This window comes from Pleurodeles waltl, chromosome 4_1 (genome assembly GCF_031143425.1).
Source record: "Pleurodeles waltl isolate 20211129_DDA chromosome 4_1, aPleWal1.hap1.20221129, whole genome shotgun sequence".
In the NCBI taxonomy this organism is placed as follows: Eukaryota; Metazoa; Chordata; class Amphibia; order Caudata; family Salamandridae; genus Pleurodeles; species Pleurodeles waltl.
The window spans coordinates 543,578,131-543,597,391 of NC_090442.1; the positions used below are offsets into that span (position 1 = coordinate 543,578,131).

The window sequence follows — 19,261 nt, forward strand, 5'->3', positions numbered from 1 at the left end:
AGAGGGCCAACACTGTAAGGACATTCGAGTGCAAGGGTTGGAAATTCCTTCAGTCTTCAGACACCAATATATCAACTTCTTAGAAATCTATACTATCGAGAGCTTCAGCTTTTCTCACATAGCTGCCCATGAGATACCTGCAGAGCAATCACCAATGCAGTGAAACACAGGTATGTACATTTACTGGTAAACGCGAGCTTCATTGTTTATCTCATCTACCAGTGAAAAATAGACAAAAGGCTGTAGTAAATTATTTGTCTTAAAAAACACAACCCTGCTCCAGTGTGTGGTACATCAGGAGTGATAAACGAGATATGTACACAAGGAAACCTCACCTCTTAGGGTTGCACTAAACAAACCCAGTATTTACTGTCAACTGACAGCACGACGCCATGAGGTCAAAACATGAGTACGCGGGTACAAAAACATAAATAAGGCCCGAAAGCCAGATTACCTTGTTTGAAATTCCAAGAAAACTGGTTTTCGCGCTAATCCTCTAGACAGATACATCACGTTTGTTTTCCAACTTCTAGTATTCATGCAAAACCCATGTGCTCCTTACCACTATTACAGGACATTTCATTTCTTGAAACCCTATTATATAGCACAGCAAGAGCACCGAAAAGTAAACAGGATAAATTGGTTAGTTCTTACCTTATTTTTGCAATATTTGCTATCCGGCTCATAAAAATGTTGAAGACAGCCCCTACTGTGTTTGTCCACAATATTGTTGAAGAATTCGTTGATTGTTTTCACTGAAACGGCGCAGACAGCAGATCTGTTTGTTGCCTCAGAAGAGTCAGGTTTGCTTTGAGCAAACGCACCGAACAATACGTCATCGTTGAGGTGAAAGCCCATCTCCTCGGCCAGAGCTGCGCCTGGCTTGCTTACATAAGCTGCTTGCAAAATATTAAAAATCTCTCTTTTTGTTGACCTCCGCCGCCTCCTCTCTGTATAAATACATTCCAGGGGCATCTCCATGTAAGACTGCAGTTCTGAGTCCGAAGAGCAGAACCTCAGGACTCTGGTGTGGAAGGCCTGAGAGTCAAGAGATTCCCGCTGCACTGTCAAAAAGTAAACAAAGCTGTCACTCTCAAAAGCATGCACGTACTTAATTGGATAGGAGTCCCTGTACTGAGGCAGAACATCTAAGAAAGAGTGTTCGGTGAGAAACTGAAAACCGTCTAGGGTCTCTTTCAGCCGCCGCACAGACAGGGAGTGCAAGAACTGCTCATGCGGAAGCGATGACTTGAGAGAGTTCCCAACAAAAAATTTGACAAATCTGTCCTTGACGATTGTCAGTACTCTGGACCCCAAAGGGCTTACCACACAGTCGGGGCACCTGTGGGCATCCTTATTGTTCTCTTGGTTATACATGCACTGCACGTTGCTTGAGATGTCTGCTGGGTTGGAGGCATCTAGCACGTGACGTTGACATACACCTCTATGTACGCTCCCGCAGCTGATAAGGTGGTCATCATAGTAGGTCTCCATAAATAGGGCGAGGTTTACATTATCCTTCCAAGAAGCATTCGCAAAGTTGTCTTCGTGAGTGCAAATTTGACATGGTGAACACTCAGCACTATCTAACACAGGTCCCGTTTTGTACGACGAGATGGCTGTAAGATTTTCATCGAGGACATAGATCCAGTTCACGGCTCCCACATAAACTTGCCCATTGTGCAGTACAATGTTCTGGATGGGGGTTTCCGATGTGAAGTTGGGCAAGTGGTAAGTCATGTTTCTGTTCATCTCTGACCTTTTTGCTGCTTCTTCACAATCTGTGCTACATTTCTCTATTAGTGCAGACAGAAGCAAAGCTCCCCAGAAGACGTGCAAGTGCATGGATATCACTGCCACGGGACTGCTCTGAAAAAAGGAGAATTAAAAAGATATAAAAATAGTACTGACATTTAAACTTTGTTTTCAACTAAATTCTGTAGCATGAAAGAGACTAGATGCCTGTTATACCATAACCCAGGAAGCAAAGGCAGGCTATCATATCAGATGACAGACACAAATAGATAATGACTGCACATTTAATTTTAGACAGAATCACACAATGCAGATATTGTACATAAAACGTTTGAAGCAGTAAGCAAGACGATTAAACCCAAACGGAAAATACACAAATCAGAATAAATGTGCCTAGTCATGAAACCCACAAGGCTTGCAGATCTCTTCTTTCGACTTTCTAAGTCATTGTTTGATGTGGGCTGTATTTAAAGAGTCATGCCTTATATGATGTTCAGTACTTTCGTGAGTGACCACGGTAATGACCTGTGGTTGGGATTGGTTTGTGTACCAAAGTATTTGTTAAAATCTGAGTCATGGGTGGTATTGTTCCCTCTGTGAGGAGTTCTACTGACTAACAGCTAATTTTAGCCCCCTTCAGAAAATAAACAATTATTCCTGAAAGCGACATGACCACGCGTTGTTTACAGGATTATAAGAAACAGACCCTTTTACATTGGATGGGGCTGCGCTATTGTTACTTAGTTGAGTACAATAGTAATCAGTAATGTTGAAAGCAAAGGGGTTATAATAAGAGATAAAAGCACAGTATAAAGAAAAGATAAAATCAATATGTAAAGTCCAAAATAAATCTAATATAAGCCTTGTTTCTTGCACCTTGTCATTTTAACTCTCTTGTGCTGGTCTACGAGTTGTATGGTCACATTACTATCTAAGTAACATTACATTCTGAGATTGATTGCATAAAAAAACGCATAAGGGCATAGTAGAACAGTATTGGAATGCAAGCTAACAGTACACGCATAGGGACGGTTCACAAGTTGTAATATTATTTGCAGTGTATCTATAATATTCAACTCACTGTTCTTGCCTGAGCACGTCTGTGAACATTGGTGCATTAAAAAGGCTACTTGCTCAATGTTATTTAGTGATAGTGCATTTCCATTTATTTCGAATTTCCAGGATGAATCTTTATTGGGGATATATTTTAAATTTTGATCCACTATGAGGGATATATGTCTAGTTTGCTAACTTGTCACTGATACTTTTGCAAACCCTTTCCCTATTTAGGATACATGACTATGTTTCTCTGTTAAGGATTGAAACATGTATTGAAAAATGCTAAAATATATTTCTACCGCAATGCTATGGTGACTTACTGAAGGCATACAGTTGTGAAAAGACCAGTGTTGCATTGTTTGAGCACTACCACCATCTCTGTTTACGTATATACCATACTGTCCGCTCCCTTTGTTGTCAAGAAGCATACCCAGAGTAGTAAAGCCTCAATAAACAATGGAAAGAAGTTTTTGTGAGTGTTTGACATGGTCATCCCAGTCTTGCCCAGATACATACTACAAGGATTACCAAATACACTAACCTGCCCCTTGAGCTTCAATAGGGTGAGGGCCATCACAATGGTTCTCTACCCAGCTAAGCAGCCAATCACATCCAAATGGGGCACTGATACTACCCACACTGACTGGTTGCACAAATTGTGGGATGTTATTGGGATGGAAAAACCTCACTGGAAACAAGGTTGTCACAATTTGACAAAAAGTGGGGTTTGTGTATTTGCTTCCTGGTAGATGAATTTTGTGAAATCTTGTGCCCGACCTGCCTCAAATGTCTCCGCCTCATGCAAGGAACCCAAGTGAGTTTTGGAGACAGCAGAGCTACCAGGGAGGCTTGGCAGTGCCGTTCCCACAATGCCAAGCTCTGTCTGACCAGGCACCCGTACAGGTGGAGTGGACTCCCCTTCTCGTGTGGACTACACCAGTTTCCCTCGTTCACATAATCTCCCACCCGATGCCCCCTGCCCCAGGCACCCTTCTACCTCACCCCTCCTGGTTATGCCTCACTAGCCATGGAATGTAGGTGAGTTTAGGTGTTACCTCTCAAAAATAATAAAAAACTGATTTGAACTATAAATTAGAAGTGCAGGAATGAAATCATGGAATATCAACAAACATAGGTATCCTAAACAACATTGTTAGACCTGACATCCTTGGAATGGTTTCCCTCCACAACTTATGTCTTCACTCCTCCTGTTTTGCTGAATTTCTTTTGTTGACCTAAGGACCCTGCACACTTTACCACTGCTCCCTTTAAACATGCTAAAATTGGCCTACACCCAATCAGCACATTTCATTTGCTTGTAAGTCCCTAGTAAAGTGGTAGTACATGGACCCAGGACCTGTAAATTAAATGCTACTAGTGGGCACGTAGTAGATATATAAGCAACAAGCCAGGGCACACCAACGAAATTCAAGTCGTGAATGCATTACCACAGGAGGATGATGCGCATCACCTATGCTATGCACTACTTCGATGTTTGTATCTTGGCACTTGGGACAATTGGATCTAGCTTTGTTTACTTTCTATTCAGTGTATATATTGCTATAAAAGTAGGTTGTGATAAATGTCACCAACAAGCACATATTGTATATATTTCTTTACAGCCTTGACAAAGTCTAGAAGTCGAAACACGTCTCAGCTGTTCATGTTGGATTTTGTGCTTTGCATGTGGTCTTTGATCTGAATACTGACCACACTGGTGTATACTTTAATAAACGTCTGGCTGCTACCTATTTTTGGACTTCTATCTTCATTGACTGACCACTTGGATTCACGACTTGGATTTCGTTGGTGTGCCCTGGCTTGTTGCTTATATATCTGATATCCTCGCTGACTACCCCGTAGTCAGTGATTCTGGACACCTGTGGTGGGAGGTGCCCGGCTGGTTTTGGCTCCCACTGGACTTCTACTTAATTTTTTCTGATGATTGGTTGTATGGACATTAATTTGTAACTTCTGTTGATGTGCGAGCATTGTGGCATCTCCACCCTTGCTTTTTTTTTATACCAGTGGGCACATAGTACTCATTGTGCCAACCACTAAGGTAGCCTTCTTTTTTATTACATGTCCCAGGCCATCCACTGCAGCCTGTAATGCACTGCCATTTCAACCTGGAAATATAAACCTTTCGCCAGGCCTAAACCTTTCTTTTTATTTATTTATGTCACCTGTAGGATAGGCCCTAAACAGCCCATAGGGCAGAGAGCATCATATTTAAAAAGTAGGACATATGTATTTACGTTTTACATGTTCTGGTAGTGAGCAACTCTTAAATTAGTTTTTCACTACTCTAAGGCCTATTGCTCCCATTGGATTGGGTTACCTTATTACATTTAATAAGTGATAACTTTTGACTGGGAGGAGGAAGGACTATCATATTTACAGTTAAATTAATTGTAATTTAAATCTTTCATTAATGCTACAGTGGGACTTTAGGGCACAATGCTGAAAAGGACACTTTTGGAAAGTTGGCTTTTCTTGACCTAACTATTTGGTGGGTGCCTGTGTCCTGGGTCACATGACTGGGTGTAGTTGGCCATTGCTCTTTGAGTATTCTTCCCAGACAGTGAAATAATGGGGGGCTAGATCTAGGCAGGATGGGCCATGCTGCGAGAGTGTGAGGGGTGGAGCCGTTGTCTGCCCCATTACATTTCAAAGGACTACCTCCAGCACACACAAAGAACCTGACACTAGCCACCTTAGACTTCTTGGAGCCTGGCAGTGAAAAGGAAGGACTTTCTAGAGCTAGATGTGGGTGTAGGCTAGGGTGTCTACCTCATTTCAAACATTGGCCCAGGTATAAATATTAGACATTCTCAGTGACTCTTCAGTACACTCCTGGACCCCAGAGAACTGCTGTGTTGCTACTTGAGACTGCTACTTTGCTGTCGGAGGTCTGGCTGGACCCCTAGAGGACTGTCCTGCTGTTTGAGAAGGAGAACTGTACTAACACCCTGTTCCCAGGGTATCTAAGTGACTCCAATGGTCAGTTGTATGACCTATTGTTCTGAAATAGAGGGACACAACAAGCTCCAGAGGCCTCACTGTAAAAGCCCAGCTGACCTGCTTCACTGGCCCTGCCTTGACCTGGAACTGGACTTGTCTGCTGGAATGAGTTCCTAATCCTCAAGCGGTGCCTTCACAGGTTCTCAAACCTTTGTCTGGCATCACAGAGACCTTCTACTGGCCTAACTGAAGGTTCAATCAAAACCAGCATGAAGGGAAGTGAAGCCCTACAAAGCCTTGCCATACAGCTTCAAGCTTAATCGGAACTGATGCAAAGCCCCCACAGAACTTCACCGTACACCTGCAAGTTTGATTGGAATAGACATCGATTGACACCAAGCCCCGCAAAGCCTCACTGCATAGCTGGAAGTATCATCAGAACCAATGCTGCATGACGTGAAGCCCCACAAAGCTTTGCCGTACAGCCGCATAGAAATGAACCCCAAACATGAACATGAACGTCAATTCACAGAGATGCCAGGGGTAGTGGAGGTGGCATCACATGCAATTTAAAAGTATGGTTTCTTACCTCAGATGCCAGCAAGGGTCATATTCCAGCTAACTGTACTCATTTCTTTATTACACTAATAGTGAATATTATGTTATTCACTATTAGTATAAAAAAGACATTGACAGAAAACAAGGAAAATGAAGCACCAAATGGACCTCCAACCAACGTCTGTAAGGAGGAGCTGCCCCATGCTCCTGGTATTGATTTTGCCACCTCTGAGGCCAGGAGTCGCACACAGAGTGTCAGGGGTCGCAAGGAGCATGGCAGGGGTCACAGCTGCAACCCATGGCATCCCCTAAATGATGTCCATGATGTAGAATGCCAGATGTCTCAAAGCCTCATGAAGCAACATCATGCACACCTCACACAAATGACATAAGGTACAACACTCAGCCGGCCAAACTTTGTCCATGCTTGGCCTGTGTTCCACCATGATTAGCCTGAACTTGTTACTTTATCCTGCTCCAGCACAACTAAATAGCCTCAGTTAGTGCTTTGCTCTTTTTGTCATTATTTTAACCTAATGCTTTAAAATTAAATATATCCCGTTCTAGTGATTGAAAGTTTGTAATTTTCGTCTCATTTTATTTATTAATATGTACTCTATTTTTCTAAATTGGTTTGGGATTTTTCTTGTATTGTTTTTTCACTTGAAAATTGTTTGTGTGCTGCATAAATACTTAATACTTAACAGAGTGGCTCTAAATTAAGGCGGACTGTGCTGCACCAATCGTAATTTAGTGACTTTTGTGGTTCACCCTGACAAGGATTGCAGTTGTTGCCTGAGAAGGGTTCTCATACACTTTAATCAATAGTTCAATTTCTTACAAACATAATCAACAAGAAAAGTGCTGTAATAATTACACAAGGGCAGAATAAAATGATGTACTCTTTTTTCTTGTGCACGGCTTTACAGGAGTGTGTCACATGTGCTGACCATTCTCCTTCACACCGAGCACCTCTGGGATTGAGGTTTGGGAGGGGGGTGCTGCTAGAGTGGGAGATGATGGGAAGGATAGAATTGTGATATCTCTATGCAAAGTGGGATCTGAGTCTGGGTCATCTCTTGACTTGACTTTCTAGCAATTTTACAAGGTTGACCATAGCTGAGACAGCACAAGATGTTTGTTCTTGGAATACTGGACAACTCAGGTTCAGAACGAAAGACCACTGCTGTTAATTTTGTCATGGTGTGGCCTGGTCAGCCTAAAATATGTGTTCCAGCTGCTGTTTTACAATGTCACTGGTTGCAGAGAAAGCAGACATGCTTTTAGATCATCTTCTAGAGGTACTGAGGAATGTGTTCTGACCTTTTTCCACGTTAGAAATTTTTTGGCTTAGCTCATGCTGGACTAAGAATGTTGGAACATACTGCTCCTAGTTGAGGGCATCTGCAGCACCCTCCTCCTCTGCTGTGGCATGTGAGTAAATTGAAAAAGTAGGACTCCCTTAGACTAGCATCAGCCATCTTACCAGACCCCCAGGACTTTGCAGCTTGGGATGGCAAATTTTGCAGCAAAAAAGCAAAATTTGTGATCTCAAACCCCAAAATTTGCTGTATTTGTGCGGCAAGTAAAACACGTGCTTGTCAAAAAAAGTTTGCTCGGGCAATACTGGAGACTCTGACCAGTCACTTTCTGTGACCTGGCAGAAATGTCCAGCTGTACCCAGAATCCTCAGAACAGAACAGGTGTCTGATGACAAAGAATGCATCTCCAAATTTGAAAACTGCTCTCTCTGGTATTGAACAGCCTCTATTCTTGAGGTACAAAGGGCAGCAGGAGGCAAATGGAGTCGCAGGTACACTGGATACTCAAGAGTGGAAGGACAGTGGGAGTGAGGACCATTAGTGTTCAAGTGTTCTTGGGACCAGAGGTGTTTACTATAGAAGAAAAGAGACACAGGAGGAGGTGACTCTCCTTTTCTGTGGTGAACTGAGAGGGTGTGGTGTTATGGCCAGAGCTGCAGGCTTTGGACTTGGGGAACTAGGTTGGAGTCCCAGCATCGGCTCAACATGTGATTATGGGCAAAACACTTAATCTCACCAAAAACATAAAAACTTGTTTAATGACACTCCAATGCATGCCAAGTTTGTGGTATATAAAAGTGCAGCAAATAAATAAAGAGTAAAGGGGAACAGGTCCCAGGAAACAAAAGGCATGGGGAGGGCAAGGGCCTGATAGAACAGAAGGAGAGCTTGTGCATTTTAAAGGTAGGCGACAGAGGAATTTCACACCTCTGCTGCCTGTTAACCTAATGCTCACCCTCCTTTCTTTGTCTCAGCACAAAGCAGAGTAAAAAAAAGGAGGATGGGTATCGATTTACTTACAATGGTAATTTTTGCAGGCACAGGAGTTTTACAAAAGTGCGGCTTTTGCAGTTTTTTTGCTAATCGCAATATGCTGGAGGGTCTGTCTTACACATGTTCACAAAAGTTTAAACATGAAGAAAAACAGAAATATCTTGAAGATCTTACCTATTTAATTTTTTGTGAGTTTGTACCTCAAAGAAGATCGGGCATCATCAGAATAGGTCCACTGGCGATTTTAAACTTGAGATGCTGTTGACATCTCCTAGTTTCATCCAGAACAATTCAAATAGGCAAATTTATCTAATGAAGCTTTTTGATGATGGTCAGACACAAAATGTTTGCACACAAACATACTGAGCTTTTCAACGTAATAATATTCTAACAGAACTTCACATATTTATGCCGCCTTAAGCGGGTGTCAAACTAATACACTTTCAGATGGCAGAAATATAAGAGAATGGATTCTTACCACTGTACATCCAATGATATGGTGGCTATTTCGCAATGGCGAAGGAACATCACCCCCTCCTGGCTAAGCCAGGAGCTGAAAGATAAAACAATATTTCTTTATTGTTTTAGCTGCTGGCTCAGCCACCAACATGTGAAGGGAGGGGTGGGCTGCACCACAGGAGGTAGGAGGCGGGAGGAGGAGAGAGTGCACTTAAGTATGCATGTGTGTTTGGCCAGCCGTCTCAGGCCGGCCAAACACACATGCGCACTTAGGTTTCTCCAGCCTGGCTGTGCTGAACAGTCGGGCTTTAGAAACTGCACAGACTACAGGGTTGTGTCTGAGAGGCAGTCCAAGCCCTCAGACCAATCCTGACACTGCTTTCATGCTACGTTTAGCATGAAAGCAGCATCAGGATTGCTGAGGAGCCTGTGTTGGTGTCCCAGTTAATGCTGGGACACCAGAAAAGGATCGAGGTGGGAGGAGGCGGTGGCGGCGACAACGGCAGGAGGTACTTTTTTATTATTTTTTATTCCGGTCCCTCCATCCCCCCTCCCCTTGCCTGCCCCTCCCCTTGAGATTTGCAGTGGTCGCCGCTGGCTGATTCTAATATTTACTAGGTTACATTTAAATCTTTTGTCGGCTACATTGCAGAACGCTTCAGATGCTGCCTCTCACATAAGGTGAATTCTGATGTTTCCAGAAATGAGGCCTTATGTCCATGTTGTTGTAAAATACAAAGTAGATTATGTGAATTACAGAATTATTTGTTCCAATAGTAACACAATGAATATGATTTTAGCCCCCAGAAGATGGTGTTTGTTAGAAATTGGGTTTTTGGTTGGCTGTCAGGTTACCCCCTGTCCAAGCAAAAGCCCTCACTCTAGTCAGGGTAAGTCACACACAATCCAAGATTATCCTGTGCCCACCCTCTGGTAGCTTGGCACGAGCAGTCAGGCTTAACTTAGAAGGCAATGTGTAAAGTATTTGTGCAATAAATCATACAATACCACCATATAGCACCACAAAAATACACCACACAGTGTTTAGAAAAATATATAATATTTATCAGGATAATTGTAGGTCAAAACGAATAAAGTTGCAATGTGAATTTGTAGAGATATCACTGAAAAGCGATATAAAGTGTCTTTAAAAAGCAAACAAAATCTCTTTCAAGCACAAAGTACCTGGTTTGGAGTGGAAAATCTCCTCAGAGGGCCACAGAAGAAGAGATACGTGGAAAAAGGGTGTGTGCGTCGATTTCTCCCCAGCACCCACGGACTTGCGTCGTTATTTTTCACGCGGAGAAGTCGTGCGTCGTTTTCCGGTGCGCGTACAGTCTCTTTCTGTGGATCGCGGGGATTACCAGATGTCCCGGGTCTGTGCGTGGATTTTCCTGCTTGTTTTCCGGCTGCGCATCGTTCTGCGGGGCTGCGCGTCAAAATTTCGATCTCACGGCAGGCGTTGCGTCGATTTCTCCTCTGGATGTCGGTCGGCGTTGTCCTTGCGAAGCCGTGCGTCGAAAGTTCTGGTCGTCCCGAAGGCGTTGCGTCGATCAGTGTTGGTGTGCGGCATTTTTCTCGCCGCGGTGCAAGCTGTGCGTCTAAAATTTTGGCGCACGGAGCGTCCAAGTGAAAAAGAGAAGTCTTTTTGGTCCTGAGACTTCAGGGAACAGGAGGCAAGCTCTAACCAAGCCCTTGGAGAGCACTTTCACAGCCAGACAAGAGTTCAGCAAGGCAGCAGGCCAACAGCAAGGCAGCAGTCCTTTGTAGAAAGCAGACAGGTGAGTCCTTTGAGCAGCCAGGCAGTTTGTCTTGGCAGGATGTAGTTTCTGGTTCAGGTTTCTTCTCCAGCAAGTGTCTCATGAGGTAGGGCAGAGGCCCTGTTTTATACCCAAATGTGCCTTTGAAGTGGGGGAGACTTCAAAGAGTGGCTAAGAAGTGCACCAGGTCCCCAATCAGTTCAATCCTGTCTGCCAGGGTCCCAGTAGGGGGTGTGGCAGTCCTTTGTGTGAGAGCAGGCCCTCCACCCTCCCAGCCCAGGAAGACCCATTCAAAATGCAGATGTATGCAAGTGAGGCTGAGTACCCTGTGTTTGGGGTGTGTCTGAGTGAATGCACAAGGAGCTGTCAACTAAGCCCAGCCAGACGTGGATTGTAAGGCACAGAAAGATTTAAGTGCAAAGAAATGCTCACTTTCTAAAAGTGGCATTTCTAGAATAGTAATATTAAATCCAACTTCACCAGTCAGCAGGATTTTATATTACCATTCTGGCCATACTAAATATGACCTTCCTACTCCTTTCAGATCAGCAGCTACCACTTCAATACTGTATGAGGGCAGCCCCAATGTTAGCCTATGAAGGGAGCAGGCCTCACAGTAGTGCAAAAACGAATTTAGGAGTTTTACACTACCAGGACATGTACACTACACAGGTACATGTCCTGCCTTTCACACACAGAGCACCCTGCTCTAGGGGTTACCTAGGGCACACATTAGCGGTGACTTATATGTGGAGAAAGGGGAGGTTTAGGCTTGGCAAGTACTTTTAAATGCCAAGTCGAGGTGACAGTGAAACTGCACACACAGGCCTTGCAGTGGCAGGCCTGAGACAAGGAAAAGGGGCTACTTAAGTGGTTGGCGCAACCAGTGCTGCAGGCCCACTAGTAGCATTTAATCTACAGGCCCTAGGCACATAGAGTGCACATTACTAGGGGCTTATAAGTAAATTAAATAGTCCAATCAGGTATGATTCAAGGTTACCATGTTTTAAGGGAGAGAGCACATGCACTTTAGCACTGGTTAGCAGTGGTAAAGTGCGCAGAGTCTAAAAGCCAGCTAAAACAGTATCCAAAAAGTGGAGGGAGGCAGGCAAAAAGTTATGGGTGACCACCCTAAGTCTGTCAGGTCTAACAGTGTTTAAATTAGAAGCACTACAGTCTTTCTATTTATACTAGGATAATAAAAAAATCACACTGTTATGCCCTTATTTGAGACATTAATGCAGACAAAATAATGAACAACAAGACTGTTATCTGCCTGCGTTTCTACTGTGGTTCAACATGCCCTCTATGACATGGTCTATTACAAAGCTGACCCTGTCCTAGTTTAGGCCAAAACATTACACACAAATAAATCTCTCTGCTAGGCATTGCTGTTTTGCCTACAAAGAATGATCCTGTAAAATAGTCATCAATGTTTATCTCTATCAACAAAGTTGAGCAACTGTTATCAGGGGTTGTTCAATTTTTCTCTTTTAGCCGTGGGTTTGAGAGCAATACCCCAAAAAAATAAAGAAAATGGGCAACATTTCAAACACTCCGAATTTGACAGAACTGTATGACTGGGAAAAAATAGACCATACCTACTCTTTAGATATTTACCAGAGAAAGCAAACTGAAAAAAAAATCTGATTAAATGCATGAATTTATATATAGGCTAAAGTCCATTTTCTATTCCCACTGGTAACTAAGATAGGAATAGCTGTACAGATTGAATAGCCAATGCCCTCGAAACAGTTTGTTCATTATTGTTTTCTGAACATGAGGTCTGTCTGCTAGACTATCTCATTTTTAGGTCGAGGCCTACCAGGCGCGAAATAAATTTACGGGACAGTCGGAAAGTTGACATAGGAATGTATTTCATCTCTTGCTTACCATTGGCATTGTAGTTAGTAACTTACATTTGCTTGCTTTCTATTTGCTGGCTTTATTTGATTTAGGCTGTCCACCTTGAATTAGTCCATTATGTGGAGTATAGCATGTTTAATGTGTTCTTCCACAGTTCTCACTTTCTGTAAAGCCTTTACTGTTCTTATCTTGTTACATTTGCTGTGAATTCAAAAACGGAGGTCAAATGTCAGGCTCTGTCTTCTGAGGGAGCTTGGTGTTTACTTTTATTTCCCTAACTTCAAAGTGAGATGTTTCATCTGACAATCTGGGTGTTTTAAAGGGGACTGCTTTTTTCCATTTGTTAATGTTTTTCTCATCTTTTTCATTTGTTGTCCCTTCCTCTGAAATGAAACGGTCATTTCAAGAAAAAATTTGCTGTCTGTACTGGCAATGTTCTACCACACCATGCATACTCCACTCTACACCACTCCCTCTACTCCACTGTATGCCACTCTATGCCAGTCCACTCTATGACACCTTGCTCTACTATATTCTGTGCCACTCTACTCCACTCTTTGCTGCTCTACTCCATTCTATGCCACTGTACTCCATTCCACTCTATGCCACTCCACTCCACGTCACACTACTCTGCTCTACTCTACGATACTTTGTGACACTCTACACCACATCACTCTACAACATTCTACTCCACTCTATGCCATTTAACTCTGTGCAACTCCACTGTACAACACTCTATGACACTCTACTCCACGCCACTCTTCACTACTCTACTCTATTCTAATCTACTTTATGACTCTCTATGACACTCCACTCTATGACACTCCACTGTACAGCACTCTATGTCACTCTAAACACTCTGTGCCACTCCACTTTACTACACTTCACACCACTTAACTCCACTCTATGGCACTCAACAGCTTTTGAACCATTGTTTTGTTGAAATCTCATTAACATCTTGCTCCACTCACATTATACGGCATAGGATAAAAAGTCAGAACACCTCAGACATTTATTCCCCTCACTGTGGCATTCTGCCAATACACAACGTGCACTTTGTGGACAAATGCATTGTTTCTTTTTAAATTAAATATTACATTTGCTTTTGCGAATTTTGGGTTATATTTATTTTCTGTTTTGATAGGACCTAGCAACTACTCACACATTGTTACTAGGGTTCTTTCAGCTACTAGCAGTGAGCTGCATCCCGTGCAGGAACTGTGGTTGATGCCCATTTTTTAATGTAGTTTTCCAAAGTTTTTTAGTTAACAAGAATTGCAAATCCAATAGTTCTTGCTTATGCTACTTCCAATGCCTTCTAGCCATGTTGTACAACAGCGTGGCTGTGCAGCATATTTAAAATTAAAGTTAGAAAAAAAGCTCTATGGCGTGGCCAGCACTGGCCATGTCATATTGCTTTTTTTTTCCTATGTCAGGTAGAGGTGGGCAGCATGGTCAATGAAAGTAGGGTGAGGTGGGCAGCATGAATAACAGAAGAGAGGGTGAGAATGGTAAAAAAAAGTGCTATGCTATATCACAGTGGCCCCTGAACTGCTTCATAGCTCTTTTCTTTGTAATGGCTGTTGGGGAGGGGCAAAATAGACAAGCGCAAGGTGGGAGTGGGAAGGAAGAAGCAACACAGGCAACAGAAGCAACATTGACAGGGATGGGATGCGAGAGGGGAAGAACAACACAAACAACAGGTCGGATTGAGGGGGGAAAAACAGGGATGGGAGGGGAAGAATGAACACAGATGATAAGCATAAAGAAACAAAATAGTTCTTCACCCCTTATGAGAAAAGAGGAGGTTACCTTACGTCCTCCCAGGTAAGACATCCTTAACACAGCAAGTATGGTGCCATACATTCATATAGACTGTTGCCCAGGAGGGGTCAGCAGACTAATAACACACTTTGTAAAATTAGGAAATTGCTGTCTGATCGGAAAACATGGGAAGATTCTCTCTATGGACGAGGAAACCTGACACACATATTTGTGTCATGCTTCATCATCAGTGACCTCCTCCCACCCTGGTAGGACAGTGCCACCAGAATGGACTCAACCTCCTGGTGGATATAGATCACAGGAAGTACTTAGACAAAAGAAACTGGACAAGAGGGGGATCCAGACACATTAAAAGTACCTTGAGGACCTCCAGTATATTTACCGTTATTTGTGGTGTCCACAGGTATGATTAAAACCAGAGGTTGTAATGCTGAGAATAAGGCCTCAGCCTGTCTCAGATAGCCAACATGTTTCTGCCGTCACAAAGAGCCTAATAAGGTCTGGGGCATGCCTTAGGGCTATGGATCCCTATCAGAAACGGTGCACTAATGTTGAAAAATAACTAAGTATAGAAGCACTCAAGTCCAACCCGAGTGATTATGCTGGTACTACGACCTATTTACAATTAAATGTAAAAGTTGTTTAGATGAAACTCATTACTTCCCTATCTACTGTGTTCTTATAGCACACAAAACCATGAACATGCTAGTGGAAAAATCACTGCAATCCACGTTAGCAACTCATGTAAAAGCTGGAGACATGTATTCCTGTCTACCCAGACTTGTATTACTACTGGTCCTACACTACGTGGAAGAGTCAAATTGCAAACCTTAGTCTTGCGTTCTGTATCTATGGTACATAACAGAATGCAGGAACCTATTAAGCAAAGCATAAGAGAACTTAAAAACTATTCTTTACTGTAGGTTGCAGGGGTTACTTGCACCTGGTCTAGGAAGGGGACGGTGTGCTTTGTAGTCACACCCTGATAACAAGGGGATGTTAGAAATAAATAAATGTTGTAGATTCGATACAATATTTAGACTAGTATAATGATAGCTAAAGGTCTCTCCTACATAGTCAATTATGGTGCCGGTTACATAGGGTACCTATTATGGGAGTATTCCAATCAGGTAAACATGTACTGCGTTTGCCGTAAGACAAGGGGAAAAGCCAAAGTGAGTATTGGCATCAAAAGCGCTAAATTGAAGAAGGTAAATATAAATAAAAGTAGGTGCTTCTAATAAGGAAGGAAAGCCCAATCGATAGACATACCCCTAATGTTGATTCTGTGGTCATATCCTATAAGTCACACAATTGATGCCACAGGAGCACAACACAGGTAAGATGTATAGTCAAACCATACAATAAAAGACACCTCGGCTGGTATCAGTCGTAAGCAGAGAGTGTATAGAAGCTAATTTGTAAATAGAAAAAGGTTAAATCCACCAATCACGTACCCACATTAAGTTCCCTGCTAGGGCTATAGAGGCAGTTATCTTTTAAATGACAGGCAAAGCTCAATTTTGAAAAACATGAACTGTCAAAGATCACAGTATCTCTCAGTATATTAATCAGAGCATATGTATGTGTATACTGGTTAATCATGGTATATGGGGAGAAAAGACTCAAAGAGGCATTAAAGATAGCGATGAATGTTACTTCTCTCAAAAAAGTGCTGCTCGATATGGAACTGCTGTAAATCATGATGAAGCTAGTGCAATAGTGGCTGCATGCGTTAAATCCAAAATCAGTAACACACACAACTTACACACAGGGGAAAGTCCTCATTATTGCCTCTAAGTTAGCAATACTGTTACCATTGTCAAGTATAACTGGGTTGGTGCTGCTATTGCTAATGGTGAGACCTGATCATTCATCAACCACATACACTGTTGTCATAATCACAGAACCACACACATCAACTTACAATGCTAAATCAGCCATTCTAAGACAATAAAGAAAAATATCAGAGGCATTCCCCATATTGGACCACTTACGCCATCGAAAGGTCCACCATGCCACTGCACCTCATGAAGAACTTTCTCAGCTGCTAGCACAGCCCAGGGAATGTGTGCAGCATATTTGAAGGCCTCTGCAGTATTGAGGAACTGGTGACATCTCAGTCACATGCTTGTGCATGGTCTGCGTAACCGTGTATCGACGTGTGAGGGGTGGTGGGAAATGTAGTTCCCAGGACCGCGTGTATTCCTGAAGCTTAAAGCATAGTCGAAAAGCTTGTTTGCACACATATGTATTTGGGGCAACAGAAGGTGGCTCCTTTTATTAAAAATTCAGGTTTTATTGGGCTATTAGGCGAATTCAACTTGAGAAGGAAAATTGGGACTGGAGGATTAGGCCTCCCCGATTCATAACTTTACTGCTGGGCTTTCCAAATAAAAAATTATAGAATGCTTCTTCTTCACCCAGATGAGGCAGCAGTGGGGGTAGTGTTCCGTGATATGCTATTAGGGTTGCTAGAAGAGGGCTTCTCCTGCAAATTTGGGGCACCTACATTTTTTAAATGGTTAAGCTAAACTGGCTGCAGGCAGCAGCCAAAACTTGGTACCAGGTCTGATCACTTTTAGATATTGGCTAATACAGTAAAATGTCCCCAATATGGGACTCTTCAGGGACACTGAAGCAGCTGCTCGATAGTCTTGTGAAGCCTCTGAGACAGAGTGGCATAAAGTACTGGGGCCAGCTGGTAAATGATGGGTCGAGATTATCCTGGGACTATCCAAATAGTACGACAAATGAGTCCCTTTCCAGATTTAAAATTTATCAAGTAAATGCATGGCTTAGGAGGCAGGGTTGAACTGATATTGAGTCTGAACAGATGGAAATAGAACTCCAAGATCCTTGTGTAGCAAAGAAGTAAGTGGCACGCTGGTACCAGTGCCTGTTGGAGGCAGCAGAGGACAAGATGAAACCTGCCCAAATCTGGAGGAATTCTGGTCTGATGTGGGTAAGACTATTTCCAACTCCATAGGTACAACATCAGAGGTAAACCCCTTCCAAATCATATTTGGTGATGGACTAATGGAGGAGGGCAGTTCACAGTCGCTTTCAAAGCAACATAAATTGTCCTTCTATTTAATCTTACTCAAAAGAGGGGAAATCTGTAAGGTTTTGTCCCAACCACTCACCCCTAGCTGGCAAGCCTGGAATATGTTGGTGGTGTTCTTTAGGGAGCTGGAGAAGGAGAGGAAAAGTGGAAATGAGGGAGAAAACTTTTGGGACTTGTTAAAGCTCTGATGATCCTTCATGTCCTATCATTACACCCTCTCAAATTAGCCAAGGGTGGGATGGGTCGGAACAAAGGGTCTGTCTGAATGTGAGCCCAACACTGAAAAAGTGGGTCTCTGACTTATGTCTGGTGCTGGACAGAGGTGATATGAGCACAAAAAAAAATCACGGGTACAAACCTCTTTTGATGTGTGAGTGACCACCATGACAGAAACATACCAGGGGAAAGTCACAGCAAATTGACTTGTATAACTTTTAGAGACAATATACAGATCACTGCTCAGAAGGAAGCCACAGTCGTCCTCACTGAATTTGTTAAAATGAATTAAGGATAAGCACAAAGGTACAGATATATGGCACAAGTGTTTTAGGGTAGGTGGGCATTAAACATTACAAATCATCATTAATTGTTGTGCTCCCCAGCAACTGAAACAAATCTGTAGTCAGGACCACAGGAGTATCAGGAGACTCACATATGTGTGCTAAATGACATTATAAGTATTTATTCATGGCGTCCCAAGGAATCTCATAAATAAGACCATGCCTGTCTGTGTGAAGCCTCCATATCCCTCTTTGCCCAAAAAGGAGTAGTGGTTGTGCCATATCTTGCAGTGTTCTGGAAAGTTTCTCAATCACACACCACCCCAATTCCTCTACACGGTGGTCTTTCTCAATGTAGTGATTGGTGAGTCTGGTTGAGTCAGTCTACATCTGATGGGGCTCCTATGTTCACAAATGCATGTTCCTATCTTTCTTGTTATTCGAATATATTTAAGATTACACAGTCATTTAACCATATATATCACATTCCTTCTGTGCAAATGGTTAGGCTTTTCAAACGCCATGGAGTTTTCAGTTCAAGATCTAAGTTTTTCATTTTTTTAGTGAAGAGGCTAACACTGCACTTCCCACACAGAGAGCGCCCCACTAGTGGTGGGAGACCCCACGGTGTCATCTGATTCGTTTTCTCAGTAGTTAGTGAGGGCGTGTATGCATGACCACATTCTTGGTGCTCCTCGCTTTCTTAAAGGAGAACATGGGTCTCGTTAGGGGTAAGCTCCCTGACTCAAGGATTCTCGAGTTTTTTCAATGATTTTCTGAAGGACCTTCGATAGAGGGGACACAAATCAGCTTATCTGTTTCTGCTGCTTAAAGGTTGTTAGTAGTTGTTCTCTGTTGTTGTTCAGGGCCCTTTTATTGGCTCTTTGTATCAGGTGGGGAGGGCACTTCTTTGATGCAAGTTTCACTGCAAGTTTTTTTGCATGCATCTTACAGTCTCCTACATCAGAACATTTGCATTGTAGATGTAAGAACTGCCCCACTGGTAAGTTTTATTGGAGAGCTCAGGATTTAAAGCTCTCAAATCTTAGCAGGTTGTTCCGGTCTGTTGATGTGTAGGACACCTCAGTCTGCAGATACCTATTCTTTTTCTTGATAATCAGATCAATGAATGGTAGTTAATTGCCTCCAATGTTGACTGGGAAGAGCAAAAAG

The 19,261-nt window shown here is 42.8% G+C and overlaps 1 protein-coding gene across 1 annotated transcript in view; it reads right to left on the bottom strand.

Moving 5' to 3' along the window:
- MET (MET proto-oncogene, receptor tyrosine kinase) overlaps positions 1–19,261 on the bottom strand; it is a 412,414-nt gene that overhangs the window by 334,412 nt on the left and 58,741 nt on the right. The window contains exon 2 of the mRNA XM_069228922.1: positions 655–1,869. Within this exon, the coding sequence (XP_069085023.1) occupies positions 655–1,869 (1,215 nt within the window). The remainder of the gene's footprint in view (positions 1–654; positions 1,870–19,261) is intronic.